Raw genomic sequence first — 25,260 nt, 5'->3', positions numbered from 1 at the left:
CGAAGAACTTCAAGCTCTGTCGAGAGCCGCTATATCCAAAGGTTAGCTAAAACCAACAAGTTAACCATGAGTGAAGGGTTTGTTGAGAGCGAATGGCTAGCAGGTAGCTCAGGTTTGGCTAGCATCGAGTCATCTGACAGTTGGGTGGCCTTTAGGATGAGCGAAGGCCTGGAAATGGGGAACGTTTATGCTTGTGACACAACATCCAATGGTCAGTGCTCAGTAAGTAAAAGGACACTTGAAAAACGCAATTTCCCTTCACAGTTTCTCTGACAGGATGACAGAAAAACAAACACGTCCAGTTTATGTATTTCAATTTTCAGAGTGGGTACCTAGATTATTTTTTAATTTCAAGCAGTGTAAAATTTAATATTGTTTCTAGTGCAGACAAAAAAAGGAGCTTATTTGGTGTTCTTTTTCTTTCTTTCCCAGACTGCCACTGACTGCACAAGATCTGGGAGACGACTGAAGAATGGGCTGCGGTTGAAAAGGTGAATCATCCATCACATTTGTAATCACGTTATCGCACATATTAATATAAAAAAGACGAGATCTACTTAAAAGGGAATAAGATTTAAGCTTAAGCAAAGGCACTTAGTTCAAGCTTTTCTATTGAAATCCGCATACATGTGGATGGATGAGAGCAATTCAGTGTCACTTAATTGACTTCAGCAAAGTCAACATAGGGAAAGAAGGTGGGAGTTGGTGTAGGTTTCCTGTTATGCTAAATTAAAGGGTTTTGTGTCTGGACTTGAATACTCAGACACTCGGAGGCATGTGACATGTTGGTTAAGACAAAATTAGTGTGATCTTAACCACTAACCACCGGTCTGTTTTGTGTGTGTTTGTGGTCATATGCAGTCGGCAGCTGCGCAGCGGCAGGCACACGGACACCGGTCGCTCCACACGTTCCAGTTGGCCCTCAGCTTCCATCAGCAGATCACTACTCGGCAACTTTGAGGTTTGAAGTTCTCAACATTATCGCTGCAAACCCTCAAACCTTCACCAGTGTAAACACATTCCTGGTGTAGCTGGGGGATATACTTTGTGGACGCCCTTTCAGGCACAGTCTAATGCTATCCAATGAAACAACCCAGCTATAATTTCATTTATTTTTTTTTTCAGATATAATGATCCATTTTGGCAGCATTGTCAGAACTTTCTGAGTTCATTTATATGTTTAATACAGAGATCATAGATAAAGGCTTTGTCGCTCAGGGCTGCATTTTGAAACATCTTTAATAGCATCCACTCCAGTACAACACAACCATTACTTGAGACCTCAGAAACCTCAGAAAAACAAACAACAAACAAAAGAAAGAACATTATGAGCTTAGTAATGATGCTATGACAGGGCTGGTTACTGGATTATGTAAGATTGTACAGATGTGACTAATATCTTGTGCTCTGAGACCACTTTTAAATCTTTGTTTACAAAATAGAAACTTCTATTTCCTGTTGTCATTGGGGAAATTTTGTTAGTCCTGATATTGTTGAACATTCCTGAGTTTGAATTTATATGCACAGACTAAAATTTGATACTTTAGATTAAACTAATAATGGAAACTAATGCACAGAGAAGGTGTAAATAACCAAAATTGCTTATTTAATGCCATTCCACAAATACATTATAAAATCTTCAAACAGGGCTTGAAGAAAAGAGAAATGGATTTTTACCGGTTTGCGTCTCTCGCATTTTTATATAATACAATCTAGTTGTTGGTGTTATATGTGCCTACATCTTGAACATTTTCTTGTTTTTGCACATCCTCACCCAGTAACTACAGTAATTGCAGGAAATACTTTGATGCCAAAATTACCTGGTGAGCAAACCTGAGCTATTTGCGTAATTTTTCTGTGTAGCTCATTTTTAAAAAAAGATAATGTATTTTTATCAAAGCTGGACAAAACTGTGTAATGATGTTAGTACTTGATGTACTCCTTTAAAAATAATCTTCCTTTCCCTCCCGGCCGTGCAGTGTTACTGGAACACAGATGCACATTTTATTACTGTGCTCAACACTGTTTTGGCCTCAATTTAAGTAAATGATGAAATATGGATTATTATGGATTTCATAGTTAAAGCAGGGTGTTTCTGACCAAATTCGACTGTAAAACTTGTCCTGTGAACTCTACAATTTAAAGAGCTTTAATAGGCTCCTGACTCTGACTACATCCGTCTCCTCTTTCTCTCCCAGGAGTCCATACTGAAGGGACGATTCTCCCCATCAGGTCAGATCGAAGGCTTCACAGCGGAGATCGGTGCCAGCGGCTCGTATTGCCCTCAGCACGTCACCCTGCCGGTGCAGGTTACATACTACGACATCTCCGAGCACAGCGCGCCCTCTCCCTTCCTGGTCAGTGTGTGTTTGTATCTGCAAGAGATTATATGTTTGTGCGAGGCTGCGTACACGCTTCGTTGGGCTTGAACAATAAACCCAACATCATGCTAGTATGAGAATAATAAACTCGTGGGCAGAAACAAAGCATAATTAGAGATCAGAGCAACAACCCAAAACAATACGAATACGGAGCTGGCTTTAGCAAGCTTGATGCTGGCTTTTTTTTCTTCAGAACCAGATGCAAAAAATATGTGGTGTGTTTGTGCTTTCATGCATATATCATGAATCTGGTTCCACATCTGTTCACATCAGCACTGAATGCTGTGAATTCCACACATATATATACCATAAGAATCACAGTATAGTAAGTCATAGTATTTACTGAGATGGGACCGGTTTTAATGTGTAAACAAATTTCATACTTCTCACCAGATGTTTTGAACCATTTGGAAACCAGCTGTATTCACTTTCTCACATCCATGCCTCATGTTGACTTTAAGCTGTTGTGTATAAAAGTGAACGTCATGCCTCTTCTGCATCAGTCCTTTGATCTGTTAATGTAACATAATATGAGTCTCTGCTTAGTTGCTTTGTAATTACAATGTGATGCGGTTATTTTAGACTTGCTCTGCTTTCATTTTGATCTTTTTGTGTGCGTGTGTTTGTTGTTTATGATGATGATTTGGAATCGCACACATAATCTCTAAAGATATGGATCAAACCAGAAATGGAAATGACTACTGTAGCGCTGCTGTCACACTGCAGTTTCATTTCAATACATGAGACTATTATCCCGATGTAGCAAATCACCGATATTAAAATGCACTACAGTAAGAGATGTCATCATTACAGTGACTGACGATATTTAATTCAGTGACACATCTTTGTCTCTCTCCCTCAACAGGGGGTGATATCCCTCGAGCATCTTGGAAAGAAAGGATACAGCATACCCAAAGCAGGGACCATTCAAGTGGTGAGTTTGTCTGTTCATTCATTGTGTCAAAAAAACCAGATTATCTCTCTATATATAATTTTAAAAATCATGTTTATCTGTCTGCTACCATAACATTTAAATAATTCTGACGTGCAGCATTTGATATAGTGATCTTCAACTTCCATGGCTTACTGTATAGGTCATGTGCTCGATTTTCAGTCCTTTTTGAACTGAATTTGAATAAAACTACTTCTAGCTGTCTCGTCCATGCCATTTGAAATGCTAATTTTGGTCGGATTTAACTCCTCAGACCTTATTTAATCCCAACAAAACTGTGGTGAAGATGTTCCTGGTGACGTACAACTTTGGCGATATGCCCGTCAATCACATGACCTTCCTGCGCCACCGCATCTTCCTGGTGCCAGTCGAGGACGGAGTTGAGGGGAAAAGTGAGGCGTCTCCAGGGGGCGGAGTGCTAGACAGGAAGAAGATCCTCTGCTACCTGATACATCTCAGGTATGGCTATGGTTTCATCTGTCTTTTTACTCTTTAGACCTTCAAAACTCTGCTTTATTAGCAGCTGGAAAACTATCAGAAGATTGCGCTAATAACTGCAAAAAGCTCAGCTGAAATGTCAGTGCTAAAAAATGTCTTTTTAATAGTGTTGTGTAGTTACACACTTGTAAATACACGATGCTTTTGCAAAATGTTATTACATACAAGCAACTTTTTTTTGGTTTCTTTTGTAGTAATATTGTATGCTTCAGCAAAATTTTGCTTTTCTGACATCTTTTGTTTTGACTTTTTTAGATTCCAGAGCTCCAAATCTGGGAAAATCTACTTGCACAACGATATCCGGCTGCTATTCTCCCGCAAATCCATCGAAGTGGACACAGGGATCCCATATGAGCTGAAATCTTTCACCGAGGTGCCAAGAAACCCTAAATACTCCCCCCGTGTGTGACCCCAGCCCGACCTTTTTTGACTCTTCCCCTCGATGCCAACGCAGCCCCTCCTGTGCTTCCGAAAGAGGAGGGAGGGACACAGACAGACTGCTAGAATGATGGATACAAAACTTGATAAGACTTGATGAGACGAGACACATGTGCACACACGACACGGTGTCGGCCGCTGGAAAAGTCCTCCTTTTTTGTGCATTCATTCTCCGTTGAAAATTCAGACATAAAATGTCAATCTGACAAACATGGCATTCCTTTCATCATTCATTCATTGGAAATTTTAGGAACATTATTGTAGGTGCAGTGATGAATGTATGCAATCAAAAGGTGGGCTTTTTTAACGCCTTCATCTGTGCAAAGAAAGAAATGCACAAACACTGACACACACACCAAAACAGACTGACAAGACTCAGAAACACTTCTGGTGGCAACTCTCTGAGTTCAGTGTTAACATGCATGCCTTGTGACTTAAACACCTGAATTTTCCTCTAGTGCCGTATCACACTGTCCTTCACTCTGCCTGCAGCTCCAACTGCGTCATCGGACCAATAATTGTAACTCTGAATCTGATTAAAAGCCACAAATATAAATCACATCCCAGACTGTGGGATGTGATGCACTTCTGACGAGCAGATGAGCAGAGATGCAAACACTAGTGAAAGCGACGGCTGAAATACAATCAGTCAACGTGACTGGATGTCTTATCATATGACATAGAAACCCACAATTTGACCAAACTCAGGACATCTGTTGAAGAATAAATTCCTCTTTTAACCATTTCACCTTCCACGGTACAGACCACTGTGTACACATGTAATGGAAAACATGGGAATCCAGTTCATTTTATGTAGCCAGACTGAGGGACACTGTGCTGTTTTCTGTTTTTTTTTTTTTTAGATTCTTTTTTTTTTTTTTAGATTCTGTTCAGAACAAGCTGACATCAGAGCAGAAATTGGAAAAAAAGAGAAAAACTGTAGTATTTTTAATTTATGTTTTTTCGCAAATGTCTTAATAAGCAATATGCTGCACAAAGTAGAGTGTGTTTTTCAGCCGGACAAGCTTTCACTTCAGAGGGCGAAAATAAAGAAAGCAGAGAACTGAGTGAGGGAAGAAATGGGAGGAGGGAGGGATGATAAGGGAGGGAAGGGTGGTGGGGTATTTAAATAGGGGGGGAGGGGGGATAAAGTCTATGTATATTTAAAAGAATAAACTCTGCGACTGGCGAGTAAAACCCACGCTTGTTGTTGTTTTTGATCGACAGACGTTGTGCAAATTGTACTTTTTACTACATCGTTGCTGACATTGGCACCGATACTGACCTTGTTACTGAGTTGGTTTTAGGCGCCACAGGACATTACTCCAAAAACACTTTCTTCATCAGTGACCTTGCAAAATATACTGTTTCCACTAATAGATGCTTTCATTATCCAGCTCAGTTTTAGCGCCACTGTAATCATTGGTCATAATATTGCCTTATATAAAACATTTTTATGAATTTAAATAAAAGATCTCAAGTCAAGGCAGTAAAAACCTTTTCCAATTTGACAAAGGAAATGTTCTGTTATTTTCATATGCTGACACGCAGACTTAATGTTTAAAACTCATGGAGAGATCTGGTAAAAAGGTTTTTCTTTGGTGTCACATGTCAAAGAAGTACTTAATTGTTGACAGACTTATCTATTTCCATCCCAATAACTCTGGTAAATACAGAGTCACTGTCTAACTGACACTGTAAAGTTTACGTTTACCAGCAGTCCCTGTTTTTACAAGAGCGCCTGAAAAGGAAATAAAGTTGAGAAGAACTTTAGAGGCTGAAGAACTGTAGAGGCGCCTTAACCTGTTTCCCATCTCCTCTTGAGGTTTGTAACATTTTTTTTTAACTTTGCTTGACAGTTTCGGCGAGCACCGTCGCCTTCCTCAGAAGCGTCTCGCCGGCAGCCTGTGACGTGTCAGCCGGCAGATTGCGACAGACGAGCACCTGCGGCACGCCCAGCGGAGTGGCCAGATCCGCCGGGCCGGCCACAGTCCTGGGGAGTGAGGTGTCCCTGGTGAGGGTGGCATGAAGCCTTAAGGCAGTTGAGAGTGAGGCACGCCATTGCCGTGCGGATCTGGCGACTCAGCTGGGCGTGCCGCAATCTGCCGGCTGACACGTCACAGGCTACCGGCGAGACACTTCTGAGGAAGGCGACGGTGCTCGCCGAAACTGTCAAGCAAGGTAATCAACATAGATCTAATCTTTATTTGTCTGACCAAAAGAACTCAAACCTAGTGTATTATTATGGACAGTTTTAAAATGCATTTCACTGCAGACTGCAGAATGCACTTTAATTTGCAACATATTCTGTTAAAAAGCATGCCGGGTATTTTGAACTTTTTGGATTACATTATAAATGCATGCAGAGTGAATGGATTTGGCATTCACACAATACTTCTACTGAAGGTACAATGAACTCACTCGAAACACTCTAAACATATTAACTGCAAAAGAGATGCAAGTTGTAATTCTGTGTAAAGAGGAAAGCAAAGTGATAAGTGATAGTTTGTCTGGCAACAACAGTAAACACCAGTTTTTTTTTCCCCCTTCAGTTTCCACAGGAGTTAAAGTTCTGTTCAAAACTTTGCACTGGTTTGTTGGTTAGCCCTCCTTTGCAAGCAAGTTACAATGCTGCTAACACTAACAGGCTGATCTGCAGTCAGCTGGCAGTTTGGCTTAGTAGGTAGCTGGCTACTAGACCTGCAAGCATTTTTCTTTAGCCACACAAAAACAAAACATACCTCAAGGTGTTTCTTCATGTTAAAAGTAGAGTCATTGGATGTGTAAACCAGCAGAGGTTCAACTGGACAATAAAGTTCTCTACTCGTTAGCCCTCTGTGATCCTTAAATTTCCAGAAATTCAAACATTACATTTTTTTCATGATATTTACTTGTATCTTTGTAGCTAAGCTTAATTATGGAAGAGTTACCTAAGAGTTCAACAGGTTTGAGGCCAATCAGAGAAGATATGTTCACCCTAAAAAGTTTTTGTCTTTGGAAAGATGGACTCGGCATTCCTTAAATGGTGAAGGGCACCCGGGTCGGACTTGATGTTTGAAATACTGACCGACAGCTCAGATTTAACTGTCTGTAGTTACGTTTTGATGGATTTTAAATTTTCACTCAAAGCCACCAGGAGCTGGGTCTTTAAAATAACCGCTGTCTCGTGACAGAGTGAAAGTAGCAGTTCCTCCTTAAGGTCATTGCAGCATCTGAGGGCCTCTTCAAAAGAAGACGAAGTTGATGAAGATGTTCTGGAGCAGGACCAGAAAGACCACGACCAAGCAACCTAGAGATCTTAGGCAGCGTCTGCCTCAGGTGGGTGTCAACGGTGTTCACGGTCAGGTCTGTGGTAATCCCGTCAAAAATCAAAACAGATGAAAATCTAGATTATAAATCAACATGTAACCAAAGCACTCTGTGTATAACGCCATAGTATAGGATGTAGTTCAGAAAATGTCAAAGTATAGAATACTTTTCAAGAATAACATAGTATGGCCTGTAGTTCATAGTATAGCATGTCAGCAAAAAACATAGATTATTATGTGGTTCAAAAGCACAAAATGATAGGATGTTGCCTAAAATTGTTATGTATGATATGTGGTTCAAAATATGTCATAGTGCAGCACATTGTCAAAATAGTATGTCATTCAAGAAAACAGAGTATGTCGAATAAAAAATGCCATAGAATATTTTTTCATTGCACAAGTAAAAGTATAGTAATTTTTTTAACTGTTCAAATTCTTATATGTTACTAAAAACAACAAAAAACTAAAACTGAAAACGTCATAGTAATATGTCAATTTAAAAAAAGCCTATAGTGTAGCATGTCGCTCTAAAAACATCATAGTTTAGCCTTTGGTCCAGAAAACATTGCTCTGTCCCGGCCGACCAGATGCGATGTTTTTGAGGGTAAAAATACAAAAAAATCCCAGATTTGAAAACAGAAAATTCTCCAAATACAGCTGAGACAAATTAGAGAACTTCAGTCAGGAAACTGAACAAAATCTGTGAGGACGGACTCAGACTATCTGAAATGACCCTGTTGTTAGATACAGACAATAGCACACCTGAGAATTATTATGTTAAATCAGGCCAATGCAAAAAAAGTTAAAAAATGAATAACAATCATAATGTTTACTAAAGCAGAATCAAAGAAAGCATGTTAATGTTAGTGCTGGAACACAAAAAGACATTGTTGACATGTTGGCCATCAGCTGCTTCTCTCAGCTGTGGACAACATTTTACCCAGCTGCCTTGAGATGTGAGGTCTGGTTGTCATTTTTCAGCCCGTGTATCTCTGAATTTTGGCAAACAAACATTGAAAAATAATTTCTGCATTCATGCAAATGCTAAACAGTTGCACAGCCTCTTATATCCTTTGATGGCTCAGCTTCAACTGGTAGACCAGAGGACTGTGTGAGATGACGGTCATCTTTAAGTTTTAACTCTGGCTCAAAGGATGAGCTTTATATATGTGGCTCTTTAGACGGAAATCCTATAAAGTTTTATTCAACAGGAAATAAGTTTCTGCAATTATAAAGCTACATGCATTAGTCCATATGTCTTTATAAGGTGAGTCATTCTTGAAAATCTCACATGTGGTCAAACAAAGGTTGTGATAGCTGCTGTGATCAGACAATTTGTGTGGTTGTTTTCCTGACATCTTTGACTTGCAAAGACTAAACATTACAGGGATTTAATATGGCCTTCAGCTGTATCTCCATCTTGAGAACCACTTAACATGTTTTCGTTTTTTGAAAAGTTCACTCACTGAGCCACACTTGAGCCAGTGTAGTGTGAAGTACAGCATCTTAAATTGCTCAGATGGGTGTGACTGACACTGTAAACTTTAACCAGACTGGAGGGGCCTTGACTAAACCTGTAATCCCTGAGAGACCAGTGTTTACAAGAAAGCCTGGATAGGAAAGAAAGTTACGGAGGAGAACCTTTGTAGTCGTAACAGGGTCATTTCTTGTGCTGCTACATCATTATGACATCCTTTCTTAGATTTCTTACTGTTTCTTTGCAGTTTTTCATCATACAAGGTTATTAATTAAGATAAAGTGAAGTATTGGAAGCATTATCTACAAGTGGATGTGTGAAATTATCTTTCCAAATGGTGGATTTGACCAAGTTTGCCAGCTTCCACTGTCATTTCTGGTGTAGGAGAAGCCAAAACTTGTAATCTAACTCGGTCTCAAAGAGTTTTCTGACCCCATGTGGTAGGACTCAGTACTGCAGCTTCACATCTGGGACTGCAGCAGGACAGCAGACAGAAGAATGATGCAACTGAGCTGCACAACTTAGGTTTTCAGTGACGTACAGGTTGTCAGTGGTGTTAAAAAACAAACTGAACCACCTACTGATAAAATATTCTAGCATTTGTTTTGCATCTGCAGTGTGTTTACATGATTTAGCCTCTAGTCACCTCATGTTTTTTTGAACATTTACAGGTTAACTGGTACCTGTTGTCAGATATCTTTGACAGCTTGCGTGTTGTTCGTAGGCATTCATCCAGCAAACCTTTGAACCAGTCTTTCTATCTTTATCCCTCTGAATGCCATTATGTCGTCCAATAACCACACCGGATGATGGTCTTTATCCATTCATTTCTGGATCATAAACCTGATAAATGTACACTGCACCGTTTTCCTTCAGTGTCTCTGTAGAATCTGTCTGCTTTCTCACTGAGTGGCTCAGAGGCAACACTGCTTACCATCTTGTTCTTGTCTCATCCTCCATCATTGATTGTTTTGTTGTGAGCTTAGAAATGTGAAAATAACGATAAGACACAAACTCCTTTAAGCTGGACATAATCAGGATCAAAGGATTAGTCATTGATTTCCCTAAGAAAATCTGATCCGATGTTGTCAGTGTGTCAGAATCCTCTTTACTGAAGTGAACACTTTTCATTTCATCTCTTTATTTATTTGGAAAGGACAGTGCATATTAATGAACATACAATCTCATAATAGCTTACACAAAGTTGCAGTAAATAAGCTGGATTGAGCACAAGGCTAATGGCGTGACTCATTAGTGACCACTGCCACATCTGTCATAACTGTATTAACATCAGCTGTTGTGGTTCCTCTTTTATGAGGTGGATAAATAAAAAGGACAAATCTTATTTAAATATTGTCATCCTGTTACAAAGATAGAAAGCTTTATTCATTCTTATCCTTAAAGCTTTATTGATTGCCATTCCCCTTATGCAGTACCATACATAAACAGTCTCATCACGGCGCATCAGTGCTAATTGTCCTTTATTTCCTGAATTAGTGAAGCTCCTCGCTCCTTATTTGTGTCTATATGACATCACCCAGTGTGCTGGCGGCTCCCTCGATGGCTTGGCTCACCACTGACAGATGATAGTGCACTTTTTCCCAGTCGCTGTCCAGTCCCGATAATTCAGCTTGGGCGAAGGCATCAGCCAGACCTGGGAAAGTTGCCTTGCCGGCACTGTTTGAAGTCCAGATAACATGCCTGTGTAACACACATTAAAGAATGATATGAGATTTGCTAAGTCACACTGAAGGAGGAGGTTATTGTTGTTGACCCTTACACCTCTTGTCAGAAGAATGTCAAACGCACTGAGGATACAAGTGTAAGGAGGGTGTCACCATAGACTCATCATGCCATAGAATCATGTCACCTGTGTGGATAAGTATTGCCATGCTAGAGGCTGCTTTTTCTTTGCATTTACATCCACTTCTCAGCGCTCAGTAGTTTATTTGCAATCGCATCTTTTACCATACTTTAAGTCCCGTTGCACTCTTATCATATTGTGCCAATATTCATTTCTGTTACAGTCAATTTTATTGACTCTATATACCAACCCAATGGCATTAAGAGGACCTGTAGAAGTACCTTTGTGTCAACCTTCTTGAATCTGAATTTATTTATTTTTTCTTAGAAGTCCCTCTGTGGTCATTACTCCTTTGATGCGCAGCATACCTATTTTCCATTGGATTTGGGTCACTTTTGACCCATGTTGTACATTCAAACCCATGTGTGTCAAAATTCCATCCTTTGATTTTTTTCCATTAAAATTATCCTTTCCATCCTTAAAATTGCTTAGATGTGACTCTACAGTCTTGGTTCCTTTAAACTGTGCAGATCTATAATGCCTCTGCCTCTATGATCATGTACCTTTTCCTCAGTCACTGAAGCTGGAGCACACCAGCTCTACTATATTTCTCCTCAAGCACTGTAAAAGTACATTAAGCTCCACAATGGCAAGTTGTAGTAATATTTGGAGTAATTCAGCCATGCATGGTAGAGTCAGAAATGATTCTGAAAAAGAATAATTTTACTGAAAGCCCCACATTGTAAGTTGGCAGGACTGCGGTTTGGCACATATGAAACCCCAGAAGTCTTAATCTCGGTTTTTAAGACTGCTATTGGTACATTACAGTTTCAAGGTGGAAATACTTAGCCATCGCACTGACTACTTATTTCAATCAGAATACGTCTTCTAGCATATAAAAATGTATCCACAAGGACATTTTTACAAATTAAAAAACTAAATTTTCACTTTAAGACATCATTAAAGCCAGGCCCGGACTGGCAATCGGGAGAGGCGGGACTTTTCCCGGTGGCCTGCCTCCTTATTGGCCTGCCTGGACAGGCCAGCCACGGACTGGCAGGCCAATGAAAAAAAGTTGATCGGCTTTTTGGCAGACAGGCCAGAGACAGCAGCGCTCGAAGCCTCACAGAGTACACGCCCACCCTCCTGTCACTCACACAAAGCACGTGCTCTGAGCTCTAAATCAGAAGGATAGGGATTGGTCAAAGTGACATTTTTTTTAGAAGAAACGTGCCATGATTGGTTAGTTGCTTTATGGCCCGCCCCTTCATAGCGAGAACGAGGAAGCTTGCACTGCAGAGCGGTGATATGAGAGTGAGGCCAGAGAGTGGACGGAGCGAAGATTATGGAGCACCCTTACTTCAAGTAAGTTTACAAACGGTCGGTTCTTCTCACAAATGCATCATCAGACTTCAAAGGCCAAAATATAATTAAAAATGTCTGGCCCAGATAAGCTCCACAGGTGTCAGGTGGGTTGCAGGAAGCCTGAAAACGTTTGAGACCCCCTCTTCAGGTAGGATAGGCAGTTGACTTACAATTTTCAGTTATAAAATGAACATTGGTGTTTGCATATACTATTAGCTATGACCAGCTGACATCTAAATGATTTGCTGACAAAATAATATCTGTTTTTTAATTTCACATGTTATATAAATAATAGGAAAAGGAAAACATTGGAAAAATTGGTGAGGGTAGTGAAGTGTAGTGAAGAGATTACAGAAGAGAAAAGTACTGGACTGTATGGAGCTGTCGTTATGGTTGTGTTTAATAGACTTACTGTCTGTTTAGTAGTGTTGTAATTGCTATAACATAACTGTAAAAGGCATATTTTTGGAAGGAAAAAAAACAAAATTTTGGTGCATTATCCCACGTGACACAACCCTTGCAGTGGCGAAAGTGGCCTGACTGATTGGAAATCTCCTGGCCTGAATTTCTTTCCCAGTCCGGCCCTGATTAAAGCTGTTGGTTTAGCAATGATAACATGTCCAGATTAATGCTACATGGGATGAAAATTATCAGTGGCGCATGACTGACTCTCTTCCTTCTATTCCCTTTGTATGTACTCTGTACGCACTGTGAAGTCTGTCCATTGCAGTCTCATTTGTGTTCTCCAAGGCCGAGCAGCAGCCACATTACCGTCTTACCTGAATGCATATTTATCTGGGAAGGCCAGAGGGTCCAGGAAGGCTCGATCCAGCAACATGAGCTGGTCATTGATCCTTCGGATCGTCAGCGGCCTGAGAATAAACACATAGAGGGATACAGGGGTTAGAGTTATTTTCTATGTGCATGGTGGAGGAGATAACAAAATGTTTATGCATGTGTGCACCTACGTTTCATTTGCTCGGTCTAAACTGTTAATCGTCTTGTCCAGTTGCTCAGCATTAGTGGTAAACATGGCCACTGCACGTTTCAGAGGTTCTGGAATAAGATACAGAGCCTCACAGTAAAGATTTCATCTTGGAAAAAACTGAGCCTTTGATCTACACAGTGAGTAGAGTCTGTGCTATGGTGTGGTGGGCTTTTTGCTGACATGGTTTGGGTCCACTTGTTGACTTTAGAGAATAGGGTTGCTACATATCAACACAATCAATCAATACAATTCATCCGGATAGGAATGGTGTCTTACAGGATGATAATAATACAAGACTTACAGAAACCATACCTAGGGGTACTGGCAGAAAATTGTGGCAACACCACTTTATGATGGTTTTTCCTTTAATTTGTCACCTGTCTGTAGATGCTATTTGTACTACAAGAGGCATTATGGGTAATATTGAAGTGAAACATAGCATCATATGAATATTACTTGATAATATTACTTGAAGTCATAAAAATGTAAGTGCCCCAAATGAAATATTAATCTCTCTAACTAATATGGAAGGTTAAAATTTACCAGCACAGTGTTTTTCTGCCAGTATGTTGTATATTGCAACACTCCCCTGCATCACCAAAAACATCTTCAGCTGTCTTGTTCTTACCAATGGAGATGTTATGAGCTTCAAGTTGCGGCTGATACAGGGTTATCGCTGTGGTGAGGTAGCTGTCCAGGACCTCAGCGTAGTCAGCGCAGTTAAATGGCAACAGCAGACTATCGGCCAATCGGATCAGGATGTTTCCTGCAGTCCTGGCGACAGCTTGGTGACTGACGAACCCTGAGAGGAAGAGGGAGTGGTTTGAGATGGTCCAAACAGGAGGAATTCTCAGTCTTTACATTACTCAAACCTGACAAGAGGAAAAAACAAGCTGATAATGAAAAATAGGTTGAACTTTCAAAAGAGATTTCTTCAGCTGACTGACTGTAGAAGAAGAAGCACGAAAAAGTAACAGCACTGCTTACCAGGATCGATGTATTTTGAGGCGTAGTCAAAAGTGTCGTATGCTGTGTGGTAAGCAGGGTAAATCCGAGCGTTTGTTTTACTCTGTATGAGAAAAACACCCATATGATAAGTATTAATTGATCAACTAATTGAGTTCAGGTCAGTTCTGGCTTCTTATGACCCCGAGGTAAAAGTCTGTTGTTGTTGTATTGTTGATTTTTATTTTTATTTTTTGGAAGACAGGTTATTATAAATGAGAACATTAAAAATATACCATATTCTAACTTTCTCACAATGATATATTCATCAAAGTTCTTTGTTTTACACACAGTTTTGACTTCAAAGCTCTGAAATCAGTATCGTGGGGTATTATGCTACTTAAATGTCACATAGTTAGTCTATGAGGACAGCTTTCTTACCCTGTCATAAGTGTATGACATATCAATGGAAGAGATTCCCAGGTAATGCACAAAGGCAGCATAGTCACTTCCTGCTCCTGTCAGATATCCCAACCTGTGGAAGGAAGACAGAAAGCATGAAACATCTCATTTAATAAGAGCCTGGCAGATCTGTCACTTCTGTGGAGACACATAAAATATGCTCAATGCAAACAACACACAGAGCAGATGATAAATCACACAGTGTTGCATCGGTGTAACTCATCATGACAAAGCTGCACTTTTAATGCACTGATTTGCAATTTCTTTAAAAATGAATACAAGAATGTGAAGTTATTTAACAATGCACTGCCTGCAAAATAAGTCAGCATGTCACTACAGATGAGAAGAAACAACACCTCATAAGTTTATGTTTCTACTAGACATTTAGATTCCTGCAGTTTCATCCAGACAGTGAAATCAAGATCATCCTATCAAGAAGCCACTTGATCCTGATTTGGGCAGTTCTTGTCAAGGTTTTCGTGTCTCAATCACACTACCTCAACTAATCCTTGATTTTAACAGTGACCCAGCTTGTTTCAAATGTCCAATCTGCCTGTACTTCTCTAAAAACCTGCTCACTAAAGATCACAGATGAAGCTTCTTGGTACAGATCAATGATGTCACCTTTTGAAGTTTTTTCTTCCAAGAAAATAATCCCTTATTGCTTTCAACAGGCTTAGTTGTAACTCTTCACTGTTAATTCATTTAGAAAGTGCTGATCTATGAAGGCTCTTTCTCTGTGCTTCCCTCCATATGCTGCAGCTGGAGCACACCAGCTCACCGATGACTCTGAACAAACACTTTAAAACTACTCTAACAAGCTGTAATGCTGGAGCAGTTCAGCCACATGTTTGTTTCAGAAAGGTTGTTGCTAGAGGTACGGACCCGTACCCGTAGCCTGTGGACTACGGATACGGCACTTGCCATTTGCCAATCAGATACGCGAGATCTAGTCACGTGACTCCCGGTAGACGCTAGCTGTACGGACCCGTAGCATCGGTACGACAGGTACGGACCCTAAACCTGACCCTAACACTAACCCTAACCTTAACCTTTGCTTACCTTTCAACAGTTTGCAGTGGTTAGCAGCTTCTTGACTCGCGAGACTTGCGTACGGGTCCGTATCTGTACGGATACGGACCCGTATCCGTAGACACTACCTTTCAGAAACCAGTTTTGAAGAGCAATAATATAGAAATCCCTACACTGCAAGTTGATGGGATTGGTTGCTTAGATTTGTTACATAAGAAACCCCAGATGCTTGACACTATCATTGGTTCACTGCAATTTCAAGGTGGGAATGGTCAGTCATGGTGGTGACTTCTTATTTTGTTCATCAAAAAACATGAAAAAACAGCACATGGACATATTTCACCAGAGGGAATCTTCTGCTAAAAACTTGTATAACTCTTTTCCTAAGATCTTGATACCTGGGAATGACTCCGTGGATCCCGCTTGTCCTGTTGTAATGACGTTTCCAGGTTTCATATACATTTGTGGAGGATTCTCCAGGTGCACTGACCTGGACAACAAACATATGTACTTATATGTGACATGTTCTTGGACATCAGTTTTATTCAAGTTTAAAAACTGGAGAGAAGCACCTGAATTGGCTGAGTCAAATTTTTTAAAGAGCTCACCTCTTTTGAAGCCTTGAAGATAACACTCTGTAGTGATGGCATCGCTGAAGCTCTGAGGTAGGCGTTGGCTGAGTGTACAAAAAAAAGCACTCTTTTAGATTAGCAACACGAGTAAGTGAGTTCATTGCAGAAATTCCTTTTTATTATTTCCATATTGTTTCCATTTGAGTATACACAAAAGAACAACATTAACATATTGCTAAACCTTTGTTTAACTTTCAAGTAGCCAAAAAATGGATTTCATTGAACATCTTTCTCGGTTTTGCACATGCAGTTTGTATTTTTTTTAACATACAGCTAAACCCAAGAAGTGAGTCAAAGGCCAGCAGCAAAACTGAGAAGTCAGAAATTCAGTTTTCTGTGAGTGCTGAGTGTTGTAAGCCTTTTTTTTTTTTTTTATAAAAAAAAGCACTTTTATTCAACTCTAACAAGGCAGAACATGTGAAGCTTCTTACCAAAGACAGCTATGTCCACATTTATATAAGCGACGGTGCGTTCACTGAGCTTGGCAAAGTATTGCTGAAGGAGACAGAAGATCAAGGTCATTTTTGTCACTGCAAGTATAAAAGCAGTACTTAAGGCTATATAACTTAGTAGAGAAGTGAAGCGATTCAGTTTTGTGTGAACCACACAGTTAAAAGTATTCCAAGGAGTTTCTTTCTGCCACCTAATGCAAGGTTACAAGATGAAAATTCATGCTATTGATTTGGATAAACCTTTGTTCTTCAAACATTGCTTTAGTGAACTGTGTTGACATAACAATGTTGGTAATTAAACCAACTTAATATTGAGTGTTATTGATTTCAAACAATTTTCAAGTTGTAGTAGATTAATTAAATTGAGCTGAGTGCTTTATTGTTCTCCACTTTGAGTTCAGGATTTCAGTTATTACAAAAACTTTAAAATTGAAGTTTATAACACCAATTATGAAGTAATTGATTGAAGAGGAAAAACCAGTTCCCTTAGCTTTTTATCATTCATTGGTTGAACATAATGTTACTAGAATTTGTCACAATTCAAAATGACTGATGCGAACTGCGTGTTAATATGTTTTGTTGAGACTAAACATTTGTTTTTAGAGTGTATAGGAACACCCATGCAAAGTTAGCGAAAATGAACTACAACCTTCAGACCAAGAACAGCAATTATTTGGTAAAACTCTAGCGTGAATTGAGAAATGTTGCATTTTATGTCTTATAAATCAGTCTTGTCAGACTGTTGGTGAACCTTTATAGATTTTCTATAGCAATGCTTTAAAACACACCATTTCTAATTAGATGTACATATTGTTCAGTGTTTTAGCTAATCACCTCTGTGTATTCAGCAGACCCAATGAGTCCAAACTCCTCAGCTCCCCAGCTCCCAAAGATGATGGACCTCCGAGGCCTCCAAATGCCTGCCAGAGACACAGAGGTGAACTCTTTATCCAGCCCGATGAACAAAATTAATGACTAATTAATATTTATTCCATCTATGAGTCTCCTCACCTTGTTTGACCATCCGGCCCAGAACTCTGGTAATTTCCAGCATGACAGACGTCCCGCTGCTTGGATCGATGGCACCATGAACCCAGCTGTCCCTGTGGTTCCCGTAGATCACATACCTGTCTGTAGATATAAACACACACGAAGCAAAATAATTACAAAATTGTTGATACTGAATCACCGGTTTCCATTTGGTCACCAGACTCACCTGGCTCCACACTTCCTCTGATAATTCCCATCACGTTTGCAGAGTTCTTTATTACTTCCTGGTTGTAGATGTCCATTTTCACATCACTGGAAAAGAGGGTTCAATTCAGAAGTGAGAAGCAACGAGAAGAGCAGCATATATGGGTTTCCTCTGCAATTCTGCTGCTACACTCTAAACAGGATGTCTTGAGAAAAATCCAGTAAGAAATGCAGGTGGAAAAATGATTCTAAACTGAGGAAATGTAATCAGACTGACTTGCAGTTTAATTTTCACTTCATAGTTTATAATATATGAATTTGAATCATTGGAAAAAAGTAATAATTTAGAGGCTTGAAAGGCAAAACTATCAAAACACATCAAGTAAAGAGAACAGATGTAACAGATGAATGGCAAGATAAAATACTATGTCATTTCTAGAAAAAATACAAGTTTCTTATGAACTCTTGACAACCTGTTGCTGAACGCAGATGTCGGTTTGAACCCAGGACCACCCAAATTGTAGGTACAGTTGAAAGCTCCCTGCCATGCAAATGGAGCTGCATCTCCATCCAACGCACTGAAATAATGTAACCAATGGAGAAAAATATGATGGATTAAAGTCATAAACAACCTTTTTGAGCTGTATCTGTTCAATAATCAGATTAGCGTCATCACAAACCAGATTAATACGTAGGCATCCTCGAATCCGATTGGCTGAATTGGAATGGGCGGGATCCCTACGATATTCTCTGGTGGGATTCTGTAGGTTTCCTCTGCAAAACATTTGACTATTCTTAAGAATTCATCCAAGAGTTAGGTAATAAGATGAAATGATTAACGAACTTGACTAGAAGCAGTACAGCTGTTGCAAAAGTGCCTCCTGTTATGGTGTAGGAGCCAAAGTACAACTATTTTTACAACACTTGTTACCTTTAGCAGCCAGGTACGGTGTGAGCAGGTCTCCAAAGTCTCTGTTAAAGGAGCCTCTCTCCACACCAGAGGGCGGCAAATACCAGGAGTGAGGATACGTCTCATTGGTGTCTGACATGAAACCATCATTGATATCCTGAGGGTCTGTGTAGACGAGCACACCAACGACTCCGTAGGGTGCTGCATTGATGGCCTGGAGGGGACACATGCAGCACTTGGTAGCAGTTTGAATGGATTTTTAGTTTCTGCACGTTTATCTGTTCAATCAGCTCCGTGTAATATGCATTTTAACCAGTGCAACCATTTTTTAAACCAGCATTTATAACCACCATATTCCTGCTGGGGCAAGGATGTATCTGTTATTGAACATTATCCATTCAAAGAAGACTGCAAGCGTGACACTTTCACTGCAGAGGCTGATTACTACAACTACAGGTGCATCTGATACAATTGGAATATGGTGAAAAAAGTTCAGGATTTTTCATCACACATTGCTCAAAGTGAAAATTGTAAATATTTTTACACCCCCACCCCCATTTTAACTATGAGCTTATGGAACCCTACCAAAATCAGTCTCAAAATAGATTACAGATTTTGATGCAGAAATATCCAAACTTTGAAAAGTATGTTCATATATGGCTTGAAATATTTCAGTTTATGTGCAATGAGTCTAGAGCATATGTAGTTTTCACTTTGAGCAATTTCTGATGAAAAATATTGAACTTTCCCCACTATATTCTAATAATATATACATGCACTGTATGACTGGAATGAATGCATCATTATTTCTGGTCAAGGGGAAAAAAGTAATAATTGATGTTTATGTCTCTTATCCATAAAGCCTAATTTTGCTGTGGAGATGTTACCAACTGAATTGTGGATGTTTTTCCATGTAGAAATTTTTGAAAAAAATGACCTATTGCTGAAAGAGTGAAACTGACAACACTCCATTGCATTGTTCATCCACAGCTAATTTTTGTACATATCTATTTTCATGTTCCGTGTTCACTCATCTGGGGATTTTGTTTGTTAGAAAAACAACTTGCCGCTGATACAAGACAGAAAATGTTATTGTAGGTGCGTATTCTACTTACACAGTGCAGATTGGTGCAGTGTAAAAAGTAACCAAGTCAGTGATTGTGAAAGAGTATTATAAACCTCTCTTTCAACAGAACGACCATTTTATGATATCCATAAAAATCAATTATTTCATTGTGAGTCAGAGCGTAGCATGATGTACAGGATATCATTTTAAAATTTTGTTTTGCTCCTTCAGATAAAGTCTTTGCTGTGTTGGACCATAAACTAATGAAAATGTTATGTTTGTCCTTCGAAACTTTCACTGTCTCAATAAAAGTGGATTAAATGATTGAAAAGATTAGATATGTTGAGTAAATTGACTACACTTGCCAAAGCTGAAATAAGCTTGTAATATTTTGCTCACTGAAAAAACAAAAACTGTACAAATCATCCTCATCGTAACATTCTAGAAGTCAGTCAGTGTGCAACTCACTTTAGCTCCCCTTCCTGCTCCACCATATCTGGTGATGGCGATGGTTCCTGTGAGGTTCACCTTCTTGCTCAGCTCTTCGTAATCACTTGGTTTCCCCTGATTGGCGTAAACCAGTTTCCCCTAGAAACCATCAGAAAGAGCAACGCTCAAAGAATAATCCAGTGAACTGATGCCATGATAGAGTTATCTGATTATTTTATAACACAATTTTAAATCCTCAAAGTCATCTTATTCCAATTTATGACACTGGATCTGGCTAACACAGTACTGAACAACTTTATCTGATTTCTTATCGTGCCCTCCTCTTTCATTTCAGCTTTATTATGGCCTCCTCTCCTTGAAACAGATGGGCACAGACAGTAATGTTACATATCATATAATCATTTTGGATCTTCACTGATACGCTTTTGTTGGTTTAGTAACTCAGTCAGAATAATAACTCGCTATGTTATCAGTAGGTGATAAGGCATTCGAAAGGTTTTAGCCGTGCTGATGGCATATTTGATGGGAAATACATTATCGTGGCACCAGTAAAACCAGCAGTCATGATCTTTACTACCAACTGAAACAGTAAAAAAAAAAATATCAATCTAGTCGTGTTCCACAGTATTTGATTCTATCTATCTATGTGCCTTCCACATGAAGTATTTTCATGCCTTTTATCATTTCTGGGAGCTTTTACAAGTGTGTTCCGGTGAAGCGTGTGTTGTGTGTTGTGTTTGTAGTGTCAGCTGTCCTGCATCTGGACCTTACTCAGGCTCATTGAAAGGATTTATATAGACATTCATGAATTAATCACACTTCTGTTGCACTCTTTTTTGGATAAGGATATTATTCTTCCTCAAGTGTGAGTTTTTATTAAAAATCTGACACCATATAATATATAATCATGTGTTATGATCAGTGTTGGTGCTAATCATCGACACATTCAAGACTATGATAATCAAAATAAGAATTTTCCATTTGGCACTAATTATATAGAAAAGAATTTATCATTTGTTTAAAAAACAACAATAACAACAATGACATCAGGAAAACAAATATAAAGGGTTAAAATCCTGAAAGTCACTAAATATTTGGTAATTATGACCAGGAATGATGTCGGAATGAGTCACTAAAAGAGGGAAAATAACATTAATATATAATATTTTATGGCAGGTTTTAAAGTAGGATTTTTTTCCCCTTAAGGTCCTGAGTGTGAGCTGTTTGTAAAACATTAAACCGCATTAAAAAAATGACAGTTCATCAGATGTTAATCATTGACATATCCCAGACTGTGATAAACAAAAAAGGAATTTTCCATTTAGGATTTATTATATAGAAAATCCTTTACTTTTGTGAGTTTTTTTGTTTGTATTTTTATATCATTAAAATCCAAAAATTAATTAATATACATCTTTTTTTATGATCAGGTCCAGTGTTGTTTAAAAAAAATTGTCGTTGAGAATAGAAAATAATAACAATAAATAATATTAGGCATTTTTTGTAGAGGACATATTTGTCTTAAAGGTCCAGACTGAGCTGTTTTTTTTTATCTGACACATTAATAAAAACATTTTTTAGAATCCATGTTAGAGCTAATCATTGACACATCTCAGACTGATTATAAAAAACCCACTTCACTGTTATATAGAAAATAAGTCATTTTTGTGTTCTTTTTTCATAATAAAACAACAAAAGCATCATGTAAACAAACTGACATATGAAGTGTTAAAATCCTGAAAATGAATGAATATTTGGTAGAACTGATGCACTGTAGCTTCAAAGAAAAAATATTAATGCTTGGAATTTTTTGGCATTGTTTTTAACTTTTTCATTTTTTTCTTAAATTGTCTTTAAATTGAGGGTAAAAATATTTTTCGGTCTTCAAGTCACTGCAAAAGTCAAACACTTGTTTAATTCCAATGAGCTCACAGTGAGGATAAATAACTGACAAATGTTCCTCATCAGAAGTTGCTGGCACTTTAGAAAAGGGGATTCAAAGGTTATAGCAGTAAAGTCAGCTCATTGTGTTTGCCAGCGAGTCAATGATGTGACCGTCAGGTGATTTTTATAGTTTCTTAGGGGTTATGTATGATGCAAACCCATATTATCTCGTATACCGATAAAAAGAAAAATCTGTGCACAAACATGCAATAAAATGATTCTGTGTTGCTATATTTTTGCAAATGTGTATAGTTATATGGTTGCTTTTATGGTTTGCAATCCTCCTTGCTCTATCACGCCTTGAATTAAACGCCTGGGTCAACTCTAGTTTTTCAGCAAATACAAAGACGCTATTTTATACCAAGTAAAGTTAACGCTTTTCTCACTTTCCTGCATGATTTGCAGGATTAGGGTTAAGTTTATCTGATCACGTTGCTGGACTAAAATATTTACCGATGAATTTAGTGTTCAGGATACAAAGCGGTGCAGATTTTTACCTTCACGTGTCCAGCGGGGGAGTATGCTGCATATGGTTGAACCACGTCAGGATCCCTTTGGTCGTCAGTGTACGGCTTCTCCTTTTCTCTGATGGAGTGCTTCACAACGTTGGCCGCGTCCACTGAAATAAACAGCCCCATTGGTCTGCTGGTAAATACATGAAACTCTCTGGGTTACAGCTCATTCAACAGCCATTTCACTCACCTACAGTGACCTTATTGGGATTATTGGCGTCAGGGAAGGACAGGTACACGTTGTACTCCTCTCTCCAGGCGTCATCCAGACCATCATCATCGTCCAGCCATCTCCTCAGCATAGTCTGCACTGTCTTCTCATCTCCAGCTGTGGTGGCCATATGGGGCACATCTGTCAGCTCCCTGTAGGATAAAGGAAAGTTTAAATTAAGCCATGCATTGGCTGCTATACATGTCTAAAATCCACAACAGCTATGAAGAATTTAAACCACAAAACACAAGCTTTCATGACCATGTATTCCTTTAACCCTTAGATGATATTATCAGTGATATTAGTGATAAAGAACTGGGGGTAGTAATACAAGTGCTACAGTTTCTTTAAAAGTAAAAAAGGTAATTTAAAAATTTGAATGGAATGATATCAAAAGCATGTATTTGAGGAATAGCTGGAAAGTGAAATAACAAAAACTTTTCATTACAAAGATACTGCAAGAAAGCAACCTCACCGGGTCATTTTTAATCCACTTACTCATCTAAGGGTTAAGCAACTGCACAAATATGAATGAAATGATTCCCTCTAGACCTCAATGGAAGTGCTGATGATCTTATACTTTATTTAGGTTGAGATGCTTCATTGTGAGTAGTTTAGTAGTTTGAAATGATTTTCTGATCCATTTCTGATTCTCACATTTTGAATGAAAAGCTGAGCTGAACTGACCATCAGAATCTAAATCTTATCACTCACTGGCTTACCGGAGGTTTTCCTGAATTTGAATGGTGTTCACCTCAGCCATGAACCTCTCAATGAAGCTTTCATCCACATCCTTCGCCACATCCTTCAACCAGGACGGACCCGAGCTGATACCAAAGTGACCGATTACGATACCAATGCCCAGTGCAATGCCTGCACACAGAACCCCAATCACTGCCTTTTTGATCATTTTCCTCCCTGAGACGAGCTCCCCTTTAAACCTGAATCCTGAACCTGACAGAGACACCCAGCTTCTCGGGTGTGTTTATAAATCCAGACTTATGTCACTGAAAACTGAAAAGCAGCTAAAGTTAACTCCCATAAGACAAAGTCATTGTAAAGATTACTCATTAATGTTTGCAGAGAGGATGGACTTTATCCCTCTGTGAATGTCTGTGAGGGGGGTGAACATCCATTTATTTCCAGCCTTCACACAAATGTTTGCCTATGACTGCACCGTTTCTCATGCAAGCATATTTGGAAAAATGATTTTGTGGTCATCAAAGTGACCCTTTATAGAAGAACTGAGATATTTACCGATTCTGGGTGGATTAGATTGAAGCATTAAACTGAATTCATGGCTTAAAAACATTCCTCTGCAAATTTAGGGATGTGTAATCACTTAAGACAGGCACGGCTGGCACGATGGAAACTGTTCTTTATTGCATTCATAGTTAATTTGTTTATTGACTTGAGTACAACACAACAAACATGATTGGACATTGTTTTTTTTAGCATGTAAATAAAAATACTGAACAAAAAGGTCACATTCTAGCATTCTCAGAAAGAAAGATAGATTTTCTGACTATAAATAATGATTCTTGTGCTTCTCACACACAGATATTTAGTGCACAGTGCCACAAAAACAGGGTCTTTGTTGGAGCTGATGCATGGCTTACTTTTTCTAGTTCATAAGCAAACTGCACAATGATCATCCTACAGAAAAATGAACTAGAGAGAATCAAATTCGATATGGAAAACAGGGTCAGTCTAGAAAAAAACTCTCTCTCTTGTTCTTGCATGTGTGTTTTGGAATCATTGTGATTTTTTTTTTCATCACTTGCAACTATCACGACCTGATGCTGTCATGCTTTGAGCTTCTGCCGGCAGTCTTTCTTTCCCTGCAGCCAGTTTTTCCTCTAGCCCCTTTGTGTAGCTGTGTGTTTAATTGCAGCATTGGATGCAGGTGTGCTGCAGCCTGAGCAGAGCGTCAGCAGCTGCAGCTCATCAGGATCATCAAGCCGGCTTCAAATGCTGAGCTCTGCCAGAACAGGCTCCGCTTGTGCAGTCGGTCACACTTCCATCCATAATCGGACCTTTTGCTGTTCCGTCAGCATTTCTGCTTTGATTAAGTCCTATTTCCTCTGTGATTGCAGTTTTACGGATGATTCACGTCCAGTTTTGAACCTCATGCCTTGGTTTTCTTCATCATTGGCTCACCATAGTCTCCCTGCTTGGCCCTCAGCCCCAGGTTCCCTAACCAAGCTTTAAAAAAAAAATTAAAAATTTCGCAATAGTT

The 25,260-nt window shown here is 39.1% G+C and overlaps 3 protein-coding genes across 6 annotated transcripts in view; 2 read left to right on the top strand and 1 right to left on the bottom strand.

Annotated features, from left to right (window-relative positions):
* The window catches only part of LOC110969535 (protein FAM214B), a 30,868-nt gene extending 25,723 nt beyond the window's left edge, over positions 1–5,145 (top strand). For all 4 annotated transcript variants that reach the window (XM_022219619.2, XM_022219621.2, XM_022219618.2 and 1 more), the window contains exons 5-10: positions 433–491; positions 862–961; positions 2,199–2,357; positions 3,247–3,315; positions 3,587–3,792; positions 4,087–5,145. In XM_022219619.2, the coding sequence (XP_022075311.1) occupies positions 433–491; positions 862–961; positions 2,199–2,357; positions 3,247–3,315; positions 3,587–3,792; positions 4,087–4,240 (747 nt within the window). In that variant the 3' untranslated portion in view covers positions 4,241–5,145. The remainder of the gene's footprint in view (positions 1–432; positions 492–861; positions 962–2,198; positions 2,358–3,246; positions 3,316–3,586; positions 3,793–4,086) is intronic.
* Positions 5,146–10,175: 5,030 nt separating this feature from the next.
* On the bottom strand, positions 10,176–24,069 carry naaladl1 (N-acetylated alpha-linked acidic dipeptidase like 1). The gene is made up of 19 exons (XM_022219623.2): positions 23,744–24,069; positions 23,001–23,173; positions 22,796–22,917; positions 20,373–20,492; positions 18,860–19,052; positions 18,609–18,702; positions 18,402–18,506; positions 17,951–18,036; positions 17,746–17,865; positions 17,569–17,654; positions 16,714–16,777; positions 16,259–16,326; positions 16,049–16,140; positions 14,598–14,691; positions 14,199–14,280; positions 13,840–14,013; positions 13,192–13,279; positions 13,003–13,095; positions 10,176–10,755 (listed from the first exon to the last, which is right to left on the bottom strand). The coding sequence occupies exons 1-19, from the start codon at positions 23,929–23,931 to the stop codon at positions 10,578–10,580; spliced, it is 2,220 nt and encodes a 739-aa protein (XP_022075315.2). The 5' UTR covers positions 23,932–24,069; the 3' UTR covers positions 10,176–10,577.
* The window catches only part of erap1b (endoplasmic reticulum aminopeptidase 1b), a 28,732-nt gene continuing 15,621 nt past the window's right edge, over positions 12,150–25,260 (top strand). Inside the window, exon 1 of the mRNA XM_051951029.1 lies at positions 12,150–12,223. Within this exon, the coding sequence (XP_051806989.1) occupies positions 12,167–12,223 (57 nt within the window). The 5' untranslated portion in view covers positions 12,150–12,166. The remainder of the gene's footprint in view (positions 12,224–25,260) is intronic.

This window comes from Acanthochromis polyacanthus, chromosome 7, assembly GCF_021347895.1.
Source record: "Acanthochromis polyacanthus isolate Apoly-LR-REF ecotype Palm Island chromosome 7, KAUST_Apoly_ChrSc, whole genome shotgun sequence".
NCBI lineage: Eukaryota > Metazoa > Chordata > Actinopteri > Pomacentridae > Acanthochromis > Acanthochromis polyacanthus.
This window is presented reverse-complemented; position numbering and strand designations above follow the sequence as displayed.

Bases quoted from the DNA above. Each gene is read 5' to 3' on its own strand.
- naaladl1 (XM_022219623.2), bottom strand. From the start codon at position 23,931: ATGATCAAAAAGGCAGTGATTGGGGTTCTGTGTGCAGGCATTGCACTG. The intron at 16,778-17,568 runs GTGATTAGCTAA...TGTCTCCTTCAG, and splicing joins GGTCTGCTGAATACACAGAG to CAATACTTTGCCAAGCTCAG. The intron at 16,327-16,713 runs GTAAGAAGCTTC...TTGTACACTCAG, and splicing joins TGTGGACATAGCTGTCTTTG to CCAACGCCTACCTCAGAGCT.